Raw genomic sequence first — 20328 nt, 5'->3', positions numbered from 1 at the left:
TTGGGATGCAACACCGTACACCACTAAAACTTGTCACTAGGCTACAACAAACTACTTAGATAAAAGACGGAAATTTTATCCAGCTGGCAAGCACTAAGCAAACAGTTAAATATGCCTTCAACTTTCAAGCAACCATTTTACGAATGACTAGAATAATTTGCGATATCTCAAACTCACGTACGCAGTTACTGTGACGCAATAATGAAAGACATTGTCACGCAATTCAAACAGGTGTTCAAAGGCGATGATGCAATGTTTCATCAGGTCTTACGAACGATGGAGCAATATTTGGACATTTTCTAGCAATTTCCATGACATAAGATGCCAGCTAGGTTAAGTACACCATAACGGTTTTATGTGACGTTTGATTTGGTGAAAATTGTCCGTAACAGCCAGCTAGAAAAAGATTGACCGAACATACTTCGACGACTTAACCCCAGAAATCGTTCGTGGGGAGTGGTGTTGGTTGCAGTGCATAAGAGAGATCGTACTGCGTGCAGAGCTTCGGGTAGAATTGCCTCCCAGCAGCTCTTGGGCTGTTCATATGTTCTTAAGAGTTAGACATGAATTTACGATATTCTTGATTGAAATTCCGAGATTTAGTAGCGATGGGCTTGGAGTTAGGTTCCAAACTTTGGAATAAACGAGGAGATTCCATGGTTGAGGCAGATACCCCGCAGTAAGAACCTCCGATCACTAAGTTTCTTTGTGATCCATCAAGTTTGAACACAACTTCTTCATGCTGGTTCAGAAATCCTTGGCCTAGTATGATGTCGGCACAAAGTTTTGGTACTACACTACAAAGACGACGTTGGCATACTTTTTCTCTTGAATTTTGACATCAGTATACACTTTACCCAGCACTTGTGCAGTCAGTTGGTCCGAAGCCATTGAAACTTTAGATGGCTTGCCTTGAGGTTGCAGTTCAAAAAATTTTGCAGCTTTGGCACTCATGAAGTTGTCAGATGCACCTGTGTCAAGCAAGAAACCGCAATCCCCCCCTTTTATTTGTGTACGTAGTATGGTTTTGTTTAAGCATTCTGTGACTGTACCAAGAACAGAATACAAGTGAGATTTTTCAGCATCATCATGGGCTGTGTTGTCATCATCAAGTAGGGACTTGTGGCCTGAAAATGGTATTGCAGCTGCTTTCCGAAGGTTGTTTTGGCAAACACGTTAGAAATGACCAATCTTGCCACAAACATTGCAAAGCTTGTCTTTCGTGGGACAGAACTATATGCCACCGGCATGGAGATTACCTCAAAAAAAAAACACTTGCGGTTTGTGCATCGGTTTGAAAATGTAGGTTTCATTGTTGCCGTTTTCACATCGCTGCTGGATGGGTTAGAAATGGATGAAGCACGCTGGGGTGAATTAGTTAAATAAGAATTTGAGTGTCTTTTGGCTTGGTCCAATGTTTGAGCTTTTCTAATGGCAGTTGGTAAATCCAATTTTGCTCTTCAAGTATTCTCTGTCGAATTGTATTGGAGTTGATGCCATTAATAAAAGCATCTCATGTGTTGGGTCGCAGCAACTTGTCCATTAATTCAAGTGAATAAAATTGTGATGAAGCATTTAATAACCCAATTGAGGCTTTTATTCACTGAAATGAAGAAACACAAAACAATAAGAACTAAAGACAAACTAATAGCAATAGGTAACGTAGTAGGCATAAAACACAAACTTCTACTGTAACATATAATAAGAATGTCACGGTTTTTTTTATTGTCGCTCTACAACAGCTAAGGTCTTTTAGCGACAGGGCTCATTTTTAATTTATATCAGGTCTACGGTCTATTATGTTATCACATTATTACCGGAGTCTTTCTCACTGCGCTATGCAGGATTGAACACAATCGGTACCATTTTTAAAGTCTTCGGTTTGACCCGACCTGCTGGAATCGATCTCAGATCTACCAGCACCAGAGCCGAAGGCGAAACCACTCGGTCACTGAGCTGGTTACTGTAGCATATAGTTTCAAACATAAGACTGCGACGTGTGATGACTGCGACTACGACAACTCTTGTTACAGTTTCTGCCTTGAGCATCAACTCCTTTCCTTGCCGTTTGCTGTTCACGACTTCTGCTAAAAGCAAACGTCCTAATATAGTTTCTCTCTCTTTGTTGTAGACGCTCTTTCAGTTAGTGTTGTCAGCTGTGAAGATGGTTGTGGTTTGGTGTAAGCTATACGTAAAGAGTATCTTATTGCATTGTACTTTATGTTTTCAGATGTTTCGTTTTAAGTGAATAAAGCCTAATGTTAGGTTAATCTTGAGTCTACTTTATACAACAATTTTTTCAAAGGCTAAAGAAACTTAGTAGGGGAAAGCCGTGTATTATGAACCTCCTAACAATAAACGTTCCTAATTTCACAACTTCAATGAAAATATGGACAATATTTACAGAATAGCAAGCTAACATGCATACCTATTCCCCATCAATATATTAGTATGTGATATTTTGTAATAAAAAAGTTATTTTAATTTTATTAATTTACCAAAAGAGTTCATATTACACAACCCTCTGTGTAATATGAACCCCTGTGATGTCTAATATGAATCGCTTTGAATCATTGCTGAATAGAGGTAGATTGACGACACAAAAACTGCACTAAAGCAAGCCACATTACATGTGCAGCATAACAAAATTTATTACCATAAGGTTTTCAAATAATTTACACCAATTTTAGTAAACATGCACTACTTTTTAAATGTAAGCATTAAATTCACAAAAAGATAAGCAACATTAATCGAATGACGTGCACTGCATTGAAAATGCTAGTAAAATTGAAGTCTGAACCCAGTTTAAAAAACCCAGAACCACCCCAGTTTACAGAACCCCAGTTTACAAAAATTCATTACACCATCATAAAGCACTTGATAATATGAACCTGGGTTCATATTACACATTCAGCTAGGGTTCATGTTACACACTTGTGGTGATTCCAGTTAAAATGCTGATAATCAACTAAATAATGCATTTTTTAAACAAAACTTGTTGTGATTTCCATCATCAAGTTTATTTGAGGGTATATTAATAAAAAAATTACAAGTCCATTGATACAATGATAAAAAAAAACAACAATTTCTCCATCTGCAAAATAATATCACACAAGCTTTAAACCTTCATACCCCCAAAACTTCAGCAACACGCCAACTTTCAACAAGAACAATACCGGTCGAATGACCAGCAAACTTACTTGATTCAAGCTGTTAAAAGTCAAACATTTTTATTGCCACGTTTTCTGAAAACAACAGGGGGTTCATAATACACAGCAGTTCATATTACACGGCTTTCCCCTACCGACTGCAAATTTAAAGCCGTTAGTATTAAGGAAAACAAAGAAGCAGCCGTTCGAGATGCTTTTATTGCTGGAATTAACTCTGCGTATATTCGTCAAAGACTGCTGGAAGACAATGTGCTGCAAGTTCAGCAAGCATTCGACAAAGCTCGAGCACTTAACGATGCCCGGTTAAATGCCGAGTCGTACCATACACTGGATGCTCAGGATGTTATCGCTTGCCCTCTTGCTGAAAACGTTTCTAACGCAAGGACGCCTTATAAAAGTGAGTGTGCTGCCATGAGGCTAGAGATGTGTTTCTTTTGTGGTGCTAAACGGCACTCTCGGGCAAACTGTCCAGCGAAAGATTGCATTTGTTTTAACTGCCAAAAGAAGAGGCATTTTGCTAAAGTTTGTCGAATGAAGAGGGGTTCCAAGGAAACGCCGAAACTTACAGCAGCTGCTTGTGACGAGTCAACAAATCTTGCTGTCTTGTGTCCTATGCAAAATTCTGATGACGACAAAGTTAATGTTGCTGTCAAAATCAATGGTGTTTCTGGAAGAGGGCTCATCTACACAGGTGCTACCCGTAACCACATCAAGATGGACTTTGCTCGCCTCGCTAAGCTTACTGTTGTCAAAAGAAACACGGAGAAAATTGACTTGGCAGTTGAAGGCGCATCTGTCAATACTTTTGGGTCTTGTTCTGCCTCAGTGGATCTATTAGATCGGAGCTATCGAGATATCGAATTCTCAGTGATGGATAGTTTGCTTTGGGATGTCATTCTCGGACGTGAATTCCTAAAACAACACCGAAGTGTCAATTTCAACTTTGGGGGACTTGATAACTCTTTACACTTAGGTGTTCTGGATGCGTTAAGAGCGGTCAAACCAGTGCAATTATTCGAACATTTGACCTCGGATTGTCGTCCAGTTGCTTCAAAATCTAGACGCTATTCAAAAGCTGATCAGGAGTTCATTGAAAGTCAAGTTACTTAACTCCTTAAGGACAATATCATAGAACCCAGTTCTTCACCATGGCGGGCGCAGCTGTTGTTGTCAAAAACGAAAACCACAAAAAGCGAATGTGTGTGGACTACAGCCAGACCGTAAATAGATTACACATCTGGATGCGTATCCCCTTCCCAGTATGCAGAGTATTATCCATAATGTCTCACAGTACAAGTATTTCTACACTTTGGATTTACGGAGCGCCTATCATCAGATCCCTCTTCAACGAGAAGAACGCAATTATACAGCTTTCGAAGCTAATGGACGGTTGTTTCAGTTCAAGCGGATTCCATTCGGACTCCATTCGGACTGAAAACTGCTGTACCCTGTTTCCAACGGGTTATAAGCGATATTATTTCCACATACAAATGCAAAGGAACCTACGTTTACCTCGATGACGTCACCGTATGTGGCAATACTCGCGAGGAACACGACGAAAATTTGAAGACGTTTTTGAATGCAGCCAAAGAATGTAGGTTAACTTTAAATGAAGACAAATGTGTTTATGGTACAGAGACCATAACATTGTTGGGGTACTGCATATCACATGCAGTAATGAAACCCGACCCTGACCGTGTTACACCTGTTCTTGACATGCCAATCCCAACAAGCCCGAAACAGCTCCAGCGCATGGTGGGAATGTTCGCCTACTATGCGCATTGGGTACAGGGGTACTCCGAGAAAATTAAACCTTTAGTTGCGGCACGAAGATTTCCACTCGACGACGAAGCACCGCAAGCAATCAAGACATTAAAAGAGGATCTCTCAGCAGCTGCACTTGGAGTTATTGATGAGCAGCTTCCTTTTGTGCTAGAAACTGATGCCTCAGACAATGCTATCTCAGCAACCCTAAACCAAGGTCGCCCTGTGGCCTTCTTCTCAAGAATGCTCAATAAGAATGAACGTCATCAGTCCAGTGTTGAAAAGGAGGCCTTAGCCATTGTGGAGGCTGTACGGAAATGGTCGTATTTCCTGGCAGGTAGACATTTTACCATAATTACGGATCAAAGGTCAGTAACATTTATGTACAACTCAAAGAACTATGGCAAAATCAAGAATGACAAAATTTTGCGTTGGCGCATGAGTCTTGGCGAATATGATTTTGACATAGCATACCGTGCTGGACACTGTAACGCTGCCCCCGATGCACTTTCTCGGGTTTATTACGCCACTACGCATAGCAACGCCTTGTATAAACTTCACGATTCATTATGCCATCCTGGCGGTACTCGTTTGTACCATTTTGTTCGGGCGAAAAATTTACCATATTCTCTCGATGAAGTTCGTAACGTTGTACAAAGTTGTAGTATATGTGCCGAAGTAAAACCCAAATTTTACAAGCCTCCTCCAGCGCAAGTTATAAAAGCTACACAACCGTTCGAACGTATAGGCTAAATTTAGATTTTAAGGGTCCCTTGCCATCCTCAACTAAAAATCGATTTGTACTGACAATTGTTGATGAATTTTCACGCTTTCCATTTGCGTTTCCTTGTCGCAGTACGGATGCACAATCTGTAATTTCTTGTTTGAACAAATTGTTCTTTATGTTTGGAATGCCTGCCTATGTTCATTCCGATAGGGGCTCTGCATTCCTCTCGCGTGAACTCATCACTTACTTGCATAGCAGAGGAATTGCGTGTAGCCGCACATCTGTATACAATGCTTCTGGTAATGGTCAGTGTGAGCGGTATAATGGGATCATATGGTCCGCAGTAAAACTTGCTTTGAAATCACGTAAACTTGACACATCGCAGTGGGAACTTGTATTGTCTGATGCTTTGCATTCAATTCGGTCACTGTTGTGTACTGCTACAAATGAAACAACCCACGAACGGCTATTTTCATTTAAACGTCGCTCATCCTTTGGTGTTTCCGTGCCTACGTGGTTGAGAACACCTGGCAATGTGTATTTGAAGTCTCTAGTCGCTTTACTAAATACGATCCACTTGTTGAGGAAGTGGAGCTTGTTCATGCCACTCCAAACTATGCCCGCATTCGATTCCCTACAGGGAGGAAAACAACAGTATCGCTCAGAGATATTGCACCGATAGGGCAGTCTTCATGTGAGCAGAATGTTTCGATGGACGCAGAACTGCCAGAGTCGGCGGACTCATTTCAGAAGCTTGTTATGCTTCAAGGAGTAAATAACGAGAGCGAATGACCGAAAAGCTTCCAAGAGTGGCAATTTTTGGAGTAAATCAACATCAAAAAATTTGCCAATTTGTTGAATTTATTGTGTTTGTATATATGCCGTGGTGACTGGTGGTACACAGCTTCCTTTGCTAAAGATGCTCGCACAATGACCTATTGTTATTCAAAAGCATGCATAACTTTGACAGTGATACCATATCCAAATCAGCCCTCAAAGCATTTGCCAACCACACTTGGTATCTTATTGAAGAGTTGGTTCTTCTCTCACTGTTTGCAACAATAAAAAATTAAAAATGCTTGAAAAACTATTTTCATGCACATAAAAGTTTCATTTTGATAAAAGATTTGGGAACGCATTTGGCAAGCCTATACTGCCACAATGCTACTCCGACTCTTCTGTGGCTTCATATATTAGTCCATCATTGTGGAACTTTTAAAATTTGTAAATATTGATACTCAATTTTTGAAATGTCTTGTTAAAGAGTGGGAAGCATGCTCTGCTTTTGAGCAAGCACGTGAAAAAGTGAAGAGTAATGTTTAGCGCTGAAATAGGTGTCAAGCTCTCATATGACTTTTTTCAGCAGCTAAAGATGAGAAAAAATATCAAGACGTTTTAAAAGTCGTGGAAAATGATAGAGCTAGAATACTTGATCAGTGAAGCCGAACAAAAAGCTCGCAAGCATGGTTTCTTCACTTAAACTGAGGTTGAATTTTAATGTTAATGGATTGTTGAAGTTTATACTGACTAGGGCATTTTCGCAACCGAAATCGTATGCGAAAATCCTAATACTGCAGTGCAACAAAACCGAATCGCGAACTCTGCGGTCTAGGCAAAACAACTTAAAAAAATGGGCTTGTGTGTAGGCTACAGGCTGAACAATTTGCTTCAAAACAGGATATTCGTTCTTCCGATTCAGAGTATCCTGTTCTTAGCTTAACCCAGTTTGTTTGTGCCTAGCGGAAGGATGAATACAAACACAATTGATTGCCTATAAAGTGATGAGGCATTTTCGATAAGAAAAGTGGCTTATAATAAAACTTTGTTATTCTTTTTTCAACAACAGCAACAACAACCATAAGTTTATGTGATATATAACTTAATTATTTACTTGGGTTACCATTTTTATTTAGTTCTTTAATCCTGACTGTTTTTGAATTGCATTTGATGTGATCAGAGTTTGACAAAGTGATTAGGTACGGGGCATTCAGAGCAAAAAACGTATATTTCCTATAAATTAAGGCTGATTTTGAAATATTCAGCCAGTGGGTCGGGCAAGTAAACGTTGTTGAAAATGGATAAAACTTTGTAAATGAATTGTGCATGCCAAAAGACAATACCACGCAAACGTCAAGGTGAAACAAGAAAGGTCGGGGCACCAGCCACACCCTAAAAACTTCTAGTCATAAAATATGGCACATGCATGAAAAAGTTACGTGTGCGAAATTTCATCAGTTTGGGGGTGCATCTTCTGCCCCCACAGGGGGTTCAAACTTTCAATTTTTTCAAAAAAGGGGGAAACTTCACTTTCCGTTTAAACATATTTTTCTTTATAATCTTTCTTCTGGCTGGTTATAAATTGTAAGTGGGATGTACCTAGAAATTTCCTATGTAAAGGCATGTTCGAAGTTTAAGGTTTACTGCCCCCGCATCGACGACCAAAATGCTGAATTTTCACCAATTTGAGATGCAATTTTGTCATTATACTCATTGAGCAACTAGAAATAATTCATACGAAAAGCATAGGTTTTTTTTATCATTTACAATATTTATTTCAGAACTACTTTTATGGTTTGGTTGTTAAAATGGCTACCGTACTCGCAGTGGATATTTGGTCCGGCAAACGAGCTAAGTTTACGAAATCTGCCTACGTACGAAAATGTAATGAGATATTACCAATTTGTGAGAAGCAGTTACGAGAAAAAAAGGAGCCAACATTTCAGGCCATCACTCAAACTGTTGCTGAAAAGCTGCAGTAGCCTACTTGTGGAAACTTGCATCGATTCCGCACCTTTCACAAAAACGCATATGTTTTATAATAAAGAGTTACAAAGAAAAAATGAATAACCTGTTGAAGTCAAAGTCTAGAGGTGGACGTAAATTTCAGCAAAAATTTGGAGCAAATGAAAGAATTTTCCAAATCAAAAATTATGTGATATTGGTTGTTATAAGTGTTCCGATTTTCAGCAAGGTAGCCTACTTGCCCGCAAGAAAATCGTGTCCCTGTTGCAGAACAACAGTTCCTTCTTGATCAAAGAACAACCCGCATAATGGTGATTGATAAACTTGATAAATCGGCCACAAAATTTTAAACGTTTTCAGAGGAAAGTCGCAAGATCAGAACAATTCCGTTCTTTATGTGAAGACCCAGAAGCAGGCACAAGTAGCGCTTTAGTTAAAACACCTTTAACTTCTTATTCAAGCTCAGAAACTTTGTCATTCAATAAAGAACGCTGCGGAGATTATGATTATCAGCACAGTTTTGCCTTGGAAAACCCCACAGAAAGCAAAGCTACTTCCAGTTTAGTAGTATTTGCTGAATCATCCGATCGTACTGGTATTTCAGATAGGTCTGCAGCACTTATTGCTTCATCACTTCTACAAGATGCGGGAGTTGTAACGGATACCGAATCTCAATCTGTTATAGATAAAAGCAAAGTGAGAAGAGCCAGAAAAAACTGAGGTTTACAACTCAAATGGAAAGTATCATGTGCCTAAATTTGTAAAGCATATATTTTGATGGCCGAAAAGATCAAACCATTAAACAAGATGAAATTGCTGGGCAACTTCGAAAACATTTCGCAGTTGAAGAGCACATTACTTTACTTGAGGAGCCAAGTTATTTCATTGGACATTTTACTGCAGCCAACGGATCTAGTGTGTCAATAGCTACTGATATTCTTGAATATCTTGGATCCAATAAAATTAGCTACGATAATGTAATAGCAATTGGATGCGATGGAACCGCAGTAAACACAGGTCAAAAAGGCGGCGGGATAAAGCTCCTTGAATATCATTTCCAAAAGCCACTCCAATGGTTAATATGCCTACTCCACGTTAATGAATTTAGCCTACCCTTAGGCATCTTATAAAAGAACTGGATGGCAATACTAGCGGACCTGATAGCTTCACTGGGTCCATTGAAAGCAGCTAGCCACTGTCACACAACTAGATGTTGTAAAATATAAAGCAGTTTCGGCACTTGAAAATTGAAATTGATGAAAATGACTTCAGCACTGACCAAAAATATCTTCTACACATGCGCACAGAGCAGTGAAAAGTGGAGAAATATCAATTCATTTCGGATCTAAGAGTCCAGGTATGAATATCATGAACCACTCAAGATGGTTGACCACAGCCAATAGAATTCTACGTTTATATGTTGCATCTAACGAACCGTCTGCTTTATTGGTGGAAATTGTGGACTATATTATGAATGTTTAGTTGTTTACATTCCAGTATGGTTTGCCATTAAAAAGAAAAACAATTTCACTAATGGCCCAAAACATTTCTTTAAAATTCTACACTCTGCTCAGAAGCTATCGAATAAAGCTCGCAATATCGTCAACAAAGTAATACAGAGAAATGCGTTTAATGCCCATCCTGAAAACATTTTGAATGCAATGATATGTGATACCGAAGAGTATGTAAGGGAACTAGGATGGAGAAGAATTTCTAATTCAAGAATATAATTATCTCTCAGAATTCGTCAGCGAAAATTCACATTGCTAATATTGCAATTCAGTTCCGAACGTTACTTTGAGATGATAGACTGGCAAAATATTCCGGTTACAGAACCCCCAGTGATGCATGATGTTGACAGTAGTGCGATAGAAGAGCACATCAAAACAAAGATGCCCCCCACAACAGTTGTTTCCCATGTTGTCCTGCCACACACAAGCCATTGAGAGAGCCATTATATACTCGTGACAGATGCCTCATCACAGGTGGTGTACAGCATTGAAAGAGATAGGTAGGCTACATTAAAGCAATATTACAATCAAGGAAAAAAATCATCGGTTCCAGTCAAACAAGACATTATGATCCATTAGACTTAAAGAGCCTCTGACAGGAAAATAAATTCGCTAAATTTACCTAAGATACCAAAGAGATGACACTAACAAACTTCTCTGACCAGCAAATCGTAAAAAATATCAACAGGCTACTAAGTTACACGCTTGTAAACTTTCGTTCACTTTCGGCGAATCCAGCACTCATTCAATTGCGAAAATAAAAACGGCAACACCGCTGTGACGTCACCATGGGTGGGAAAGATACTTTCTTTCTCTGAGGTGAGTTGGTAAGGTATGGTACGACTACTGTAAAACGTCAATGTGTGGGGCTCTGTTGGTCTAAGGAATGTGCAAAATGAGAATTACCGAAATGAAAAAGTCAACTTATTATTACTATCAGGTTTAGATCAATGGCTATAGCCAGTGCTGTGTTAAACCCTCTGTGGGCCCCGGGCCAGAATAATTTTGGGCCCTCTATCGTCAAGCAGACCTATAGTTCAGTTCAGTTGTTTCTTTATTTCTGACCATCATATCAAAACAATACACATCAACATAGCAAAGGTCAAGAAAAAGGTAGAAGCGACAAAACGCGAACGTTAAAACGTGCTTGTGATCGAAGTAAGTTTTTTGAGTTGAAAAAAATTTGGCACGGTCGCAACACCTTCAGAAAAATTTAAGATATAAAGGGAAAATAAAAAAATAAAAAATGTTACAAAACAAATAAACATATATAGGCTATAACTTTATTAGCCTACATAACTTTAGCTGATATATTGAAGATTTGTATGGACAGTTGCTATGAAGATCGGCCATGGTGCGTTATCAAGAGTGCTGATGGTCGTAAGGGGAACACGTCTTGATGCGTTTAGCTCATAGCAAAGAGCAAGGCAGGCAAAGAAAACCCCACAAAGAAATCCTACCACGGGCAAAGCCATTTCAAGCGCAACGCACCAGGCCTTGCACGACTCACAAAATAGATAGGCTATAACATGACGACATGAAACAATGACAAAAAAACAAATAAAACAAACTAGCAAAAAACAACATCATCATCTTGCGGAAATTCAATTATACCCAGGGAAGTTATGTTGTAAAGATATCAAGCGTGCTTTGATAAAAGTTGCGTTGATAAAGCGATAATTTTAGACCCCTGTCAGCTAAACTCGCCACTTCCACACCGATCCAACGTTGGCTAACGTTGAATTAATGCAATTGTGTATACTTTCACTGCACTGATATGGAAATGTGGTTCACTTCAATAGACTTTCTCACCAGTTTAGAAAACAACACAAGTGTAAGTAACGGCAAACACAGGTCTATCATTTCTTAGCTACACCTTTGCTCGGAATGAAAGCCAAAAGTGTTAACAATTTCTAATAAAAAAAATGCTGGCAATGGAGTATAGTGACGACGCGGTAATACCACCGTACCGTGCAGAGTTTTGAATGTTTGAACTTTGCGTCGCGGTATCGCGATAAAATCTGAAGATAAAACCAAAACTGAAGAAATTATTAATTTTCATTCAGATTTGGTCATCTGGTCTGGTAACATTATTGTTTTTCACCAACTTTATGGTTTATCTGGCAACACTACTTGTTCAGTCAACCAAGGTAAAAACAATGTGATTGTAAATTTTAATTTGTAAACAAAAGCAGTGTCAAGAGTTTTGAGAATCATGTGTTTAATTATTTTTATTTAACATTATTTCATTCCAAGGCAAAGCTTTCATTATTTTATGCAGGCATTCAAGTTAATTAAAGTTTTTAGGGTATGGTAGCCTTGGTTAGTGTCAAGAATAAACACTTAAACAGGTCACTTGTGAAAGAATGATTTTTATTTTGGATCAAAGCAATTTCAGTGGGCTACCATACAACATGTGAAACAACATGTACCATACAACTTGTGAAAGAATGATTTTTATTTTGGATCAAAGCAATTTCAGTGGGCTACCATACAACATGTGATATGCCAGGCCTATAAGGTATTTGAAGATAAGAGCAATTTCATGTGCATATATTCAGAAAAAAGTAAATACAGAAGAACGTTTCTGCTAAAAGTATCCAGCATTCAATAAAAAGCAACTCAGATGAGCTATAAAAGGTGGATAACAAGTGGTGCAAGTTCCTCAATTGCCTTAATGGGCCCAAAATTTTTTCCAAAATTTGCTTTTGTTTAATACATTCCCTTGCATTTGATGTGCACTTGCACAAGTGCACTCTTATTCTTCATGGTGCAGACTGCAGAGGCAGTATGACATTTCGAGATGTTTTGCATTGTAGTGTACGGGAAGACATGTGCAGTGCTGCAGCGGACAGTTTTTTTCTGCTGGTGACATCACTAGTCAAGGATATTTATAATTACGGTAGTGTAAATGTTAAAAATGAAATGATAAATCATAAAATAAATTGAATATATAGGTGGCGTACCGTATATATATGAATTCACAAAGGGCCCAACTCCATTTTTTTTTATTTTACTTTTTGTGCTTTCCGATTTCTTTCAATCAAAAGAAATTGAATACCGGTATGTGAATTCAAAAAGGGCCCTTCAGTATTTTTTTTCATTTCACTATTTGTGCTTTCCAATTTCTTTCAATGTCTTGTAAATTATACTAAAAAAACAACCAAATTTTTCAAACATATCGATAAACACATAAAAAATACCCTATCAATATTTCCATTGATTTTGAAATGGGCCCAACTACATCAATTACACTTCAACTTCTAAATAGTTTCTCCATAGAATCTTCACCGAGTGAACTTATTAAGTATGATGCTTCTTACCAGTAAGCATAAAATCATTACCAGTAAGCATAGTTTCACCACAAAAGTAAATGACCAAAATAATTAAAACGGTTGTGCAAAAACACTTTGTGGCAATTGGGCCCTTCTTGAATTCAATATTCAATTGCATCCTACCTGTTATATATAATAGCCTATATGTTAAATATAATTCTGCAGATCATGTTACCGGAACTAACGTTGTCGTATTTTAACTTTCTTTTAAGATAGTAATGGTGTTTTTAGAGAAGTTTCAGTGTAGTAAGGGCCCAAATTTGAGATGTTTTAGTATAATAAGACCTAAATCATCTTTATAATGGACAAGTACACGCAGTAAACTTTAGAAAATCAAAAAAAACTTCACTGAAACGCAAATGTCTGTTATTTGTGGGCCCCCTGAGATGGTGAGCCGGGGGCCGGGCCCCCCTTGGCCCTCCCCTTAACACAGCACTGGCTATAGCCAATTGCAGTGTAACAGCAGTATCTCACAAATAGAACCCTTAATTTATGGTTGAGGTAATGCCGGCAAATTGCTGTTTATGTGACAGTGTCGTGACAAAGACGTGTGCTATCTTTTCGCGCTTTCAAACAAAACAAGGTGCTGAGAAGGAAATAGTCAAAGTTTTCTTCAAGTTTTCGAAAGTGGGATGGGCCGTACAAAACTAGTCGTATATGTTCTCTTCACTTCAATGGAGATTATTTTGTTACACAACCAACCAGATTTGGATTTTCCCAGCAATGAGTAGCGTGCTGGGAACTCTAGGTGGTGCGTTTGCCACAAGTGCCAGTCTATGCCCCAGCCCAATGAATGTGTATGTTGCCATGAAGTGCCATAGACGAAAGAACTTCTGAAGAAAGACAAGAAAGACGCATCTAGCTGTGTTACCAATTTGACCGATTTTGAGGCACACTTACATCCTGCAGTTCTGGGAACTTTTTTTATGAGGAGCAGGAAGAACTGGAGAAAAAGCAATAAACCGAAAGGAGAAAACGGAGACCTATCAAAAGAGTAAGGATGTTACCAGTGCCGGTCTTAGGGTATTTCGGGCCCTGTGCGGAATATGCCTTGCAGGCCCCAATGACAATGATCCAATTCAGTAGCGTAACTAAGTATTGTGAAAGGGGAGGGAGTGGTTTGACGGTCGGTGGGCGACACTCAGCGATGGAGGTGTGGGGGGCATCCCCCAGAAATTTTTTAAAAATTTCTTTAAATTTGGGGCATTCTGAGGGCATGTTCAACAAAAATTTGGGTATGAATATTACTGTAAAATGGTGCTGTCCGGTGGCATAGCAAAAGGATAAGATCATGCTTTCTTTGGCATTTTTCGGAAATAAAGCTATGTTTATATGTTGAGTCTGGATGCAACTTATGTCGTCCCCTGAAAACTTTGTACCCCGATTTAGTACCGTACCCTAAAATCGTCTAACAAAATCAAATTTCGACCTATTTTGTCCCCTGAAAAGATCGAGAAAAATTTTGAAATGTTTGCGGCAACTCCGATCAGCGACTTCGGCTCTATTGTTTTTTTCTCAATCTTTGCAAAGTACGAAATGCTCAGGGGACGAAATAGGTTTCACCCGTTGAGTCTTTATGTTTTCTTGTAGCTAATTCTTTTGTTGAATTCACTTTTTGAATTTTTCTATTGAAAATGACAAAATTACTGCATTTTCTGAGTGAATTGCGGGCCCCTAATTTGCGGGCCCTGTGCGATCTCACGGTTTGCACACCCCAAAGACCGGCACTGGATGTTACATTAGGCTAAAAATACTCTAAACGCTAAAGAATGCACACTAAAAGAAGCGATTTTATTTCCTTGCAGGCAGTATCAGTAATTAGTCGCTTACAGGCATGTATTGGTGTGGATACTACAAAGTGATGCTCTCGGAAGCAACAATCGGATTGTGCTGCTGTCATGCATTGTTTGGCAAATCCGAAACAATTTTCCAAGTCCAGATGGCCGTTACACCAGATTTCAATGGCCATTATGATTTCAATGGCCATTATGACAGAGATAGAACTTTTATTTGTTTATGAATAGTGATGAATGATGATTCGCACAATTTCTTCATTTTTTACTTCAAGTATATTTTAGGTTTTGTAGGAACGTATCCAGTACAGTTTTATTAAACGGCAAAAACAATAAATTTTTGAAAAAAGCAACCGCTTGTACCAACTCCGACCAAACTGTGATCCACCAATTACATCTTGTTTTATACGTCGCTAACGACGCCCACCCAGTATGACGTAACATCACCAAAGTCGTCCCAGAGCAGTGAAATATGGAGTTTCGCCAGTGGTGGCGCTGCGAAGCAGTCGCTTTGTATAAATTTCGCTCTAACCAATCGAGCTTCGAGGTTAAGATTAAAAAATTCGCTAAGCATAAGTCTGCGCTATTAGGAAATGCTTAGAAAAGTTACTATACTTGGGTCCAACCTGTCAGGGGCACTTTAAGCCAGAACTAAGTCTCAAAAATAATCTGGTAAACTGGTTAAAAGCCCTTGTTGTTTGTTGTACTTTTGACACATTTTCGTTTTTTTTTTTGTTAACACAATTCTTTTTTATAGTTACATTGCTGTCAAACAAAGTTTACTCCTGTATGTGGTTTTTGTAGTAGCCTATCAAGTGAACGTTTAATTTTGGTTTGTAAATGACAAATTTGTGTAAACAAAATCATGAAACCAATTCACGTCGAAACGGTACAGTACATTCCATTTACGGAACCTGCAGATCATATTGCTTTTATTCTGAAGTAAATTATAGGTTGCGTTTATAGATGTAACTGATCAAGCTTACTATTGCTTTTGATTTAAGCAAGACTACCTCTTATAGTTTGTCAATTCGTATCATCCTGCAAAGTTAGTGGACAGAACATAAATGAGCCTACTGCGTTAACACCATCTCGCCCTTTTGCGATAAGGTTTTTTTTATTGAGCAATGACAAAATTGCATCTCAAATTGGTGAAAATTCAGTATTTTGGTCGTGGATGCGGAGGCAGTAAACCTAAAGCTTCGAACATGCCTTTACATAGGACAGTTCTGGGTACATCCCACTTACACTTAATGTCTAGCCAAAAGAAAAACTACAAAAAAAAATGTTTAAACGGAAATTGAAATTTCTCCTTTTTTTCGAAAATTTGAAAATTTGATCCCCCCTGCAGGAGCAGAAGATGCACCCCCAAACTGATGAAATTTTGCAAACTTAACTTTTTCATGCATGTGCCACTTTTTATGACTAGCCGTTTTTAAATTTCGAAAAAAAAGTCAAAAACGACCCACCCTACTATACAATCACTGCGTATCCTCTACAGTCAGCTTCAGCTAAAGACATTTTGTTTTCAATCAACATTACGAGAGGATGCAGTATGACAAAATGATCAGCAACGCTTCAATCCGTGCGGATCGCAATCCCTCATGCAGATCTACAAACTTTGCAGATGTACGGAATCATCGACGACTTATGGAAGCATGAAACTTCTCAACCAGAAGATACTATAACTCAAATGTTACCTATGGCATTAATGATGATGATTTAAGAATCGAATTATGGCCGGCACTATCGCGGCAGGGTCTTGCAACCCTCCCACTTTAGCGTCGACGTAGATTCTAGGTGGGGTATAATGTAACAACCCCATATCACCAGCTACAGTACCCAGCCTACGTCACAACTTGATATAACTGGATTTGGTAAAGACTATACGTGACTCATTATATTTAAGCATCTTAGTGTTTCATAAACCAAATGGTGGTTTCCTGAAAATAATGTTGATGCCTCGGAAATGCATGCGAAGCGTAGCCCAAAGATATGGTGTTATTATTTCCCCCGATGCTTTATCGGAGTTTCACGATCGGCGATATCGTGTTTGAGTTGTTGGGTCGTTTTATATATTTCGGAGCTTTTGTAAACATATCAGACCCATCCATGATTCACTCGGAGGATGTCACGTCAGCGTCGAATTAAATTACTTAATTGCAGAGTGATAAATTATATAAACTTTTGTAGTTGCACTTATTTGATTGGTCAATGAAATGTCTATGTGGACCTATTCGAGCATTTCATTGGCTGGACCAGACATATAAGCAGGTGTTTGCTTGCAAGAAGTTAGTTGGGTTTAGTTGGGTTTCTGGTCTCTGTCTTCATAGTCGTATAAATTTTGTACGTACTCTTGCTAGCGATTTAGTGTATCTTTCTACTAGAAAAGTTATTTGTTGTCTTTACTCTTTAATCATCCAGCTGTGGCTGCAAGTTTTGTCTTGTTCCTGATTTCTCTGATTCTTCTGGTGACAACTAGAATTCATTTTTGTTTTATTAATTTATCAGTTTTCTGAAATACAGCTTTATTTGATTTGCTTTCACGTCTTTTTCCGAAGACATCTGAAATCTTATCTGCCACCTATTCATTTGTTTTTTGTCTTTCCATCTGTGGTAGCTGTGGCGTATCCTGGTTGATTTTCCTAGGCATGCAATGGAGGGAGGGCCATAGCCAGTCTAGGGGGGTATGGAGGCATGCATCCCCTAGGAAAATTTTGCAAATCTGCTTTAGGTTTAATAGCTTTTCTTGCAATCTGAGCCTTACTTAGCTGATAATTGTTTGAGCTGTTGTGCAAAAAATGAGCCTGACCGAATCGAATATTTTTTTTCTGTTCATAAGTGAACAAACTGAAAATTCTCACAACTTGTCTATAAGTTCACATAGTATTACTTTCTCACTAGTAGGCTACAACATTGCATAGAAAATTACTCAACAGCTGAATAATAACATAGAATCACAGATTGCCTCTTAATACTTGATTATTAGTTTATCAGTAAATGAGATGAGCTGGCAGTTAAATATACCTACTTAGTTAATGCCACCTTTATCTGTTTTTCATCTACTGTACCGTAGGCTATAATCTAATACTGGAATAGTGCGAAAAATTATTGTCTAAAAGAATAAACACGTTACTAGTGTCAGTAATAACTTGGGTCTACAACTTTCATAATGGGTTAGAATCAGGTGTTTGTAATTGTCATATCGTTATCTTTGCACCAATCAATTAAAAGTTCTCTTTCATTTATTTCAACAAGACCAAAAGAACAATTCTAATCTCTTGCTCCAACTTCAGCATTAAAGTCACCCATGACCAATAGAACGTATCTTGATTCACATCTATTTTTGGCTTCTTCAAGTTCATGATAAAATGTTGCAATGTCCAACTCTGTTGAACTTTCTGTAGGTGCACAAACCTGTATTAAGGTGTAATTTCGGATGTACTGTAAAAGTGTAAATTCGGATATCGCCAAATGTCCTTGGTAGCATTTTGCTGATTCTTTATCTGATGTTCGCCCTTCATTTCCAAAGACGGCCAATGCGACTGAATCAAGCTTTAAAATAGGCTATGGTCTGTGTACATGAGTGAGGAGATGATTGATGAGGCCTATCTGTGCGGTGAAGCTTCTGATGCAGGAGACACGAGAAGGATAGTTGGCTAGGGTTTTTGTATGAGGTTCGGACATTGCAGTGTTCTCGTTTATTGACAGCAGATAACTTACGATGTTTCTCATCTGATTCTGCACCTTTATAAATAAGACTGCGCCATGTTGGTCGTTCTGCGGCTAAGTCTTTCCACGAGTCTACGTCAATGGCGAATTCTTTTATGGAAGCTTTTGAAGTGTCTTTAAAACCTGGTAAAACTTGTATAAGGTGGTGTAAGCACACACAGCGTGACTGGGATAAAATTTATTGGTGGGCCGCATTTCAAAGTTGAATCTGATGAAGTTGACTAACCTTATTTTTTTAAATTCCACCGAAAAGACAAGAACTAACGCTACTTTTGTTTTTACGAAAAACAAGCCACCCTATTGTAGACACTAGAGATCATCATCATAATCCATTGTCGGTTTGTTCCCCACTAGTGGGGGTGGCCGATTGTTTCCGCGCAGCAATTGTTTTAATCCCTTTTCTCCATTTCACCCTGTCCCTTGCATCTTCCTCCTTCAGTCCGACTTTTTTAAATTCATCCTTCACTTGTTGTTTCCACGTTCTTCTTGGACGACCGCGTTTCCTCTTCCCATCCATCTTTAGATCTAGTGCCTTTCTAAGAAAACTTCCTTCCTCCCTCCTTATCACATGTCCATACCATCTTACTCCATTTGCCCTTGCCAAGAGATGTAAATTAAAAAAAAAAACGAAACGTTTTTTTTGTTTTTTCAAAAAAAACTTGGACCAAAAAAACACGCTTTTTTTGTTTTTTTCATATTTTTCTGGAAAAGTTGTAAATTTTTACAATTTGCAGCTTAGTTTCATTATAGTGCTCTTAAAAAACATTAAACTAGTAAAAACGGTTTTATTGGTGCTGAAATTCATAAGTGTTTGTGCTTGGCAGCATATGATTTTATATAGTCCTACGTTGTTTCACTTTCTTCTTCATTCTCAGGCATGTTTGTGGCAGTAGACCTGACGAACATTGAATTAATGCAATTTGATACTTGACGTAATGTGGATGAGTTAATTTCTTTTTTCTTTTATTGAAGTGCCCTTTATGAAAGTTAGCCTACGATGTTAGTATACCAGTACTGGTTATTCTTGTACACACTCAATGGGTTGACGAAATTTTGGCAAAAACAAGATGGCAGTATTCAGAACACACATTGCCTTGTTTGTGGTAATTTACTAATGCAAGCCACGGATATGTTTACTCTGAGTAAATATACAAAAAAAAACGATTAAAAAGCAAAAAAAACAAGGTTTTTTTTTTAAAACAAAAAAAAAATGTTTTTTTACATCTTTAGTACACACACATGTCGACTACCACAAGTTCATTTACAGCGCTTTGACAAAAACAATGTTGTATGCAGTCTCCGTTTGGGGCTCCAATTCAGGAGCCGTTATATTTTGTTATAAAATTGTACGTGGTATGAAATTACATAAGGAACAGAATGTTCAGAAAATATATGGAAGGACGAAAGGTAAGAAAAGGACATAAACAGCTCACAAAATTGCCAAAACTCAAAAATCAAATTAAGTGAAGCCCTATTAAAGCCGTTCACATCAAAACCACCAAGCCTTTGAAGTAGGCTGGCGCAAAATCTCGAAAAAAAAATTTTTTTCTTTTA

General features: G+C 38.3%; 1 protein-coding gene across 1 annotated transcript; it reads left to right on the top strand.

Moving 5' to 3' along the window:
- Nucleotides 1-608: 608 nt before the first annotated feature.
- Nucleotides 609-6453, top strand: LOC145771112 (uncharacterized). Its single transcript, XM_082582851.1, has 4 exons — nt 609-679; nt 3404-4266; nt 4570-5271; nt 6209-6453. Exons 1-4 carry the CDS (start codon nt 609-611, stop codon nt 6451-6453), a joined length of 1881 nt encoding a protein of 626 aa, XP_082438977.1.
- Nucleotides 6454-20328: the final 13875 nt, after the last annotated feature.

Source organism: Aplidium turbinatum, chromosome 5, assembly GCF_918807975.1.
Source record: "Aplidium turbinatum chromosome 5, kaAplTurb1.1, whole genome shotgun sequence".
NCBI classification, from domain to species: Eukaryota; Metazoa; Chordata; class Ascidiacea; order Aplousobranchia; family Polyclinidae; genus Aplidium; species Aplidium turbinatum.
Note: the sequence above shows the minus strand (reverse complement) of the source record. Positions and strands in the feature narration are given on the sequence as shown.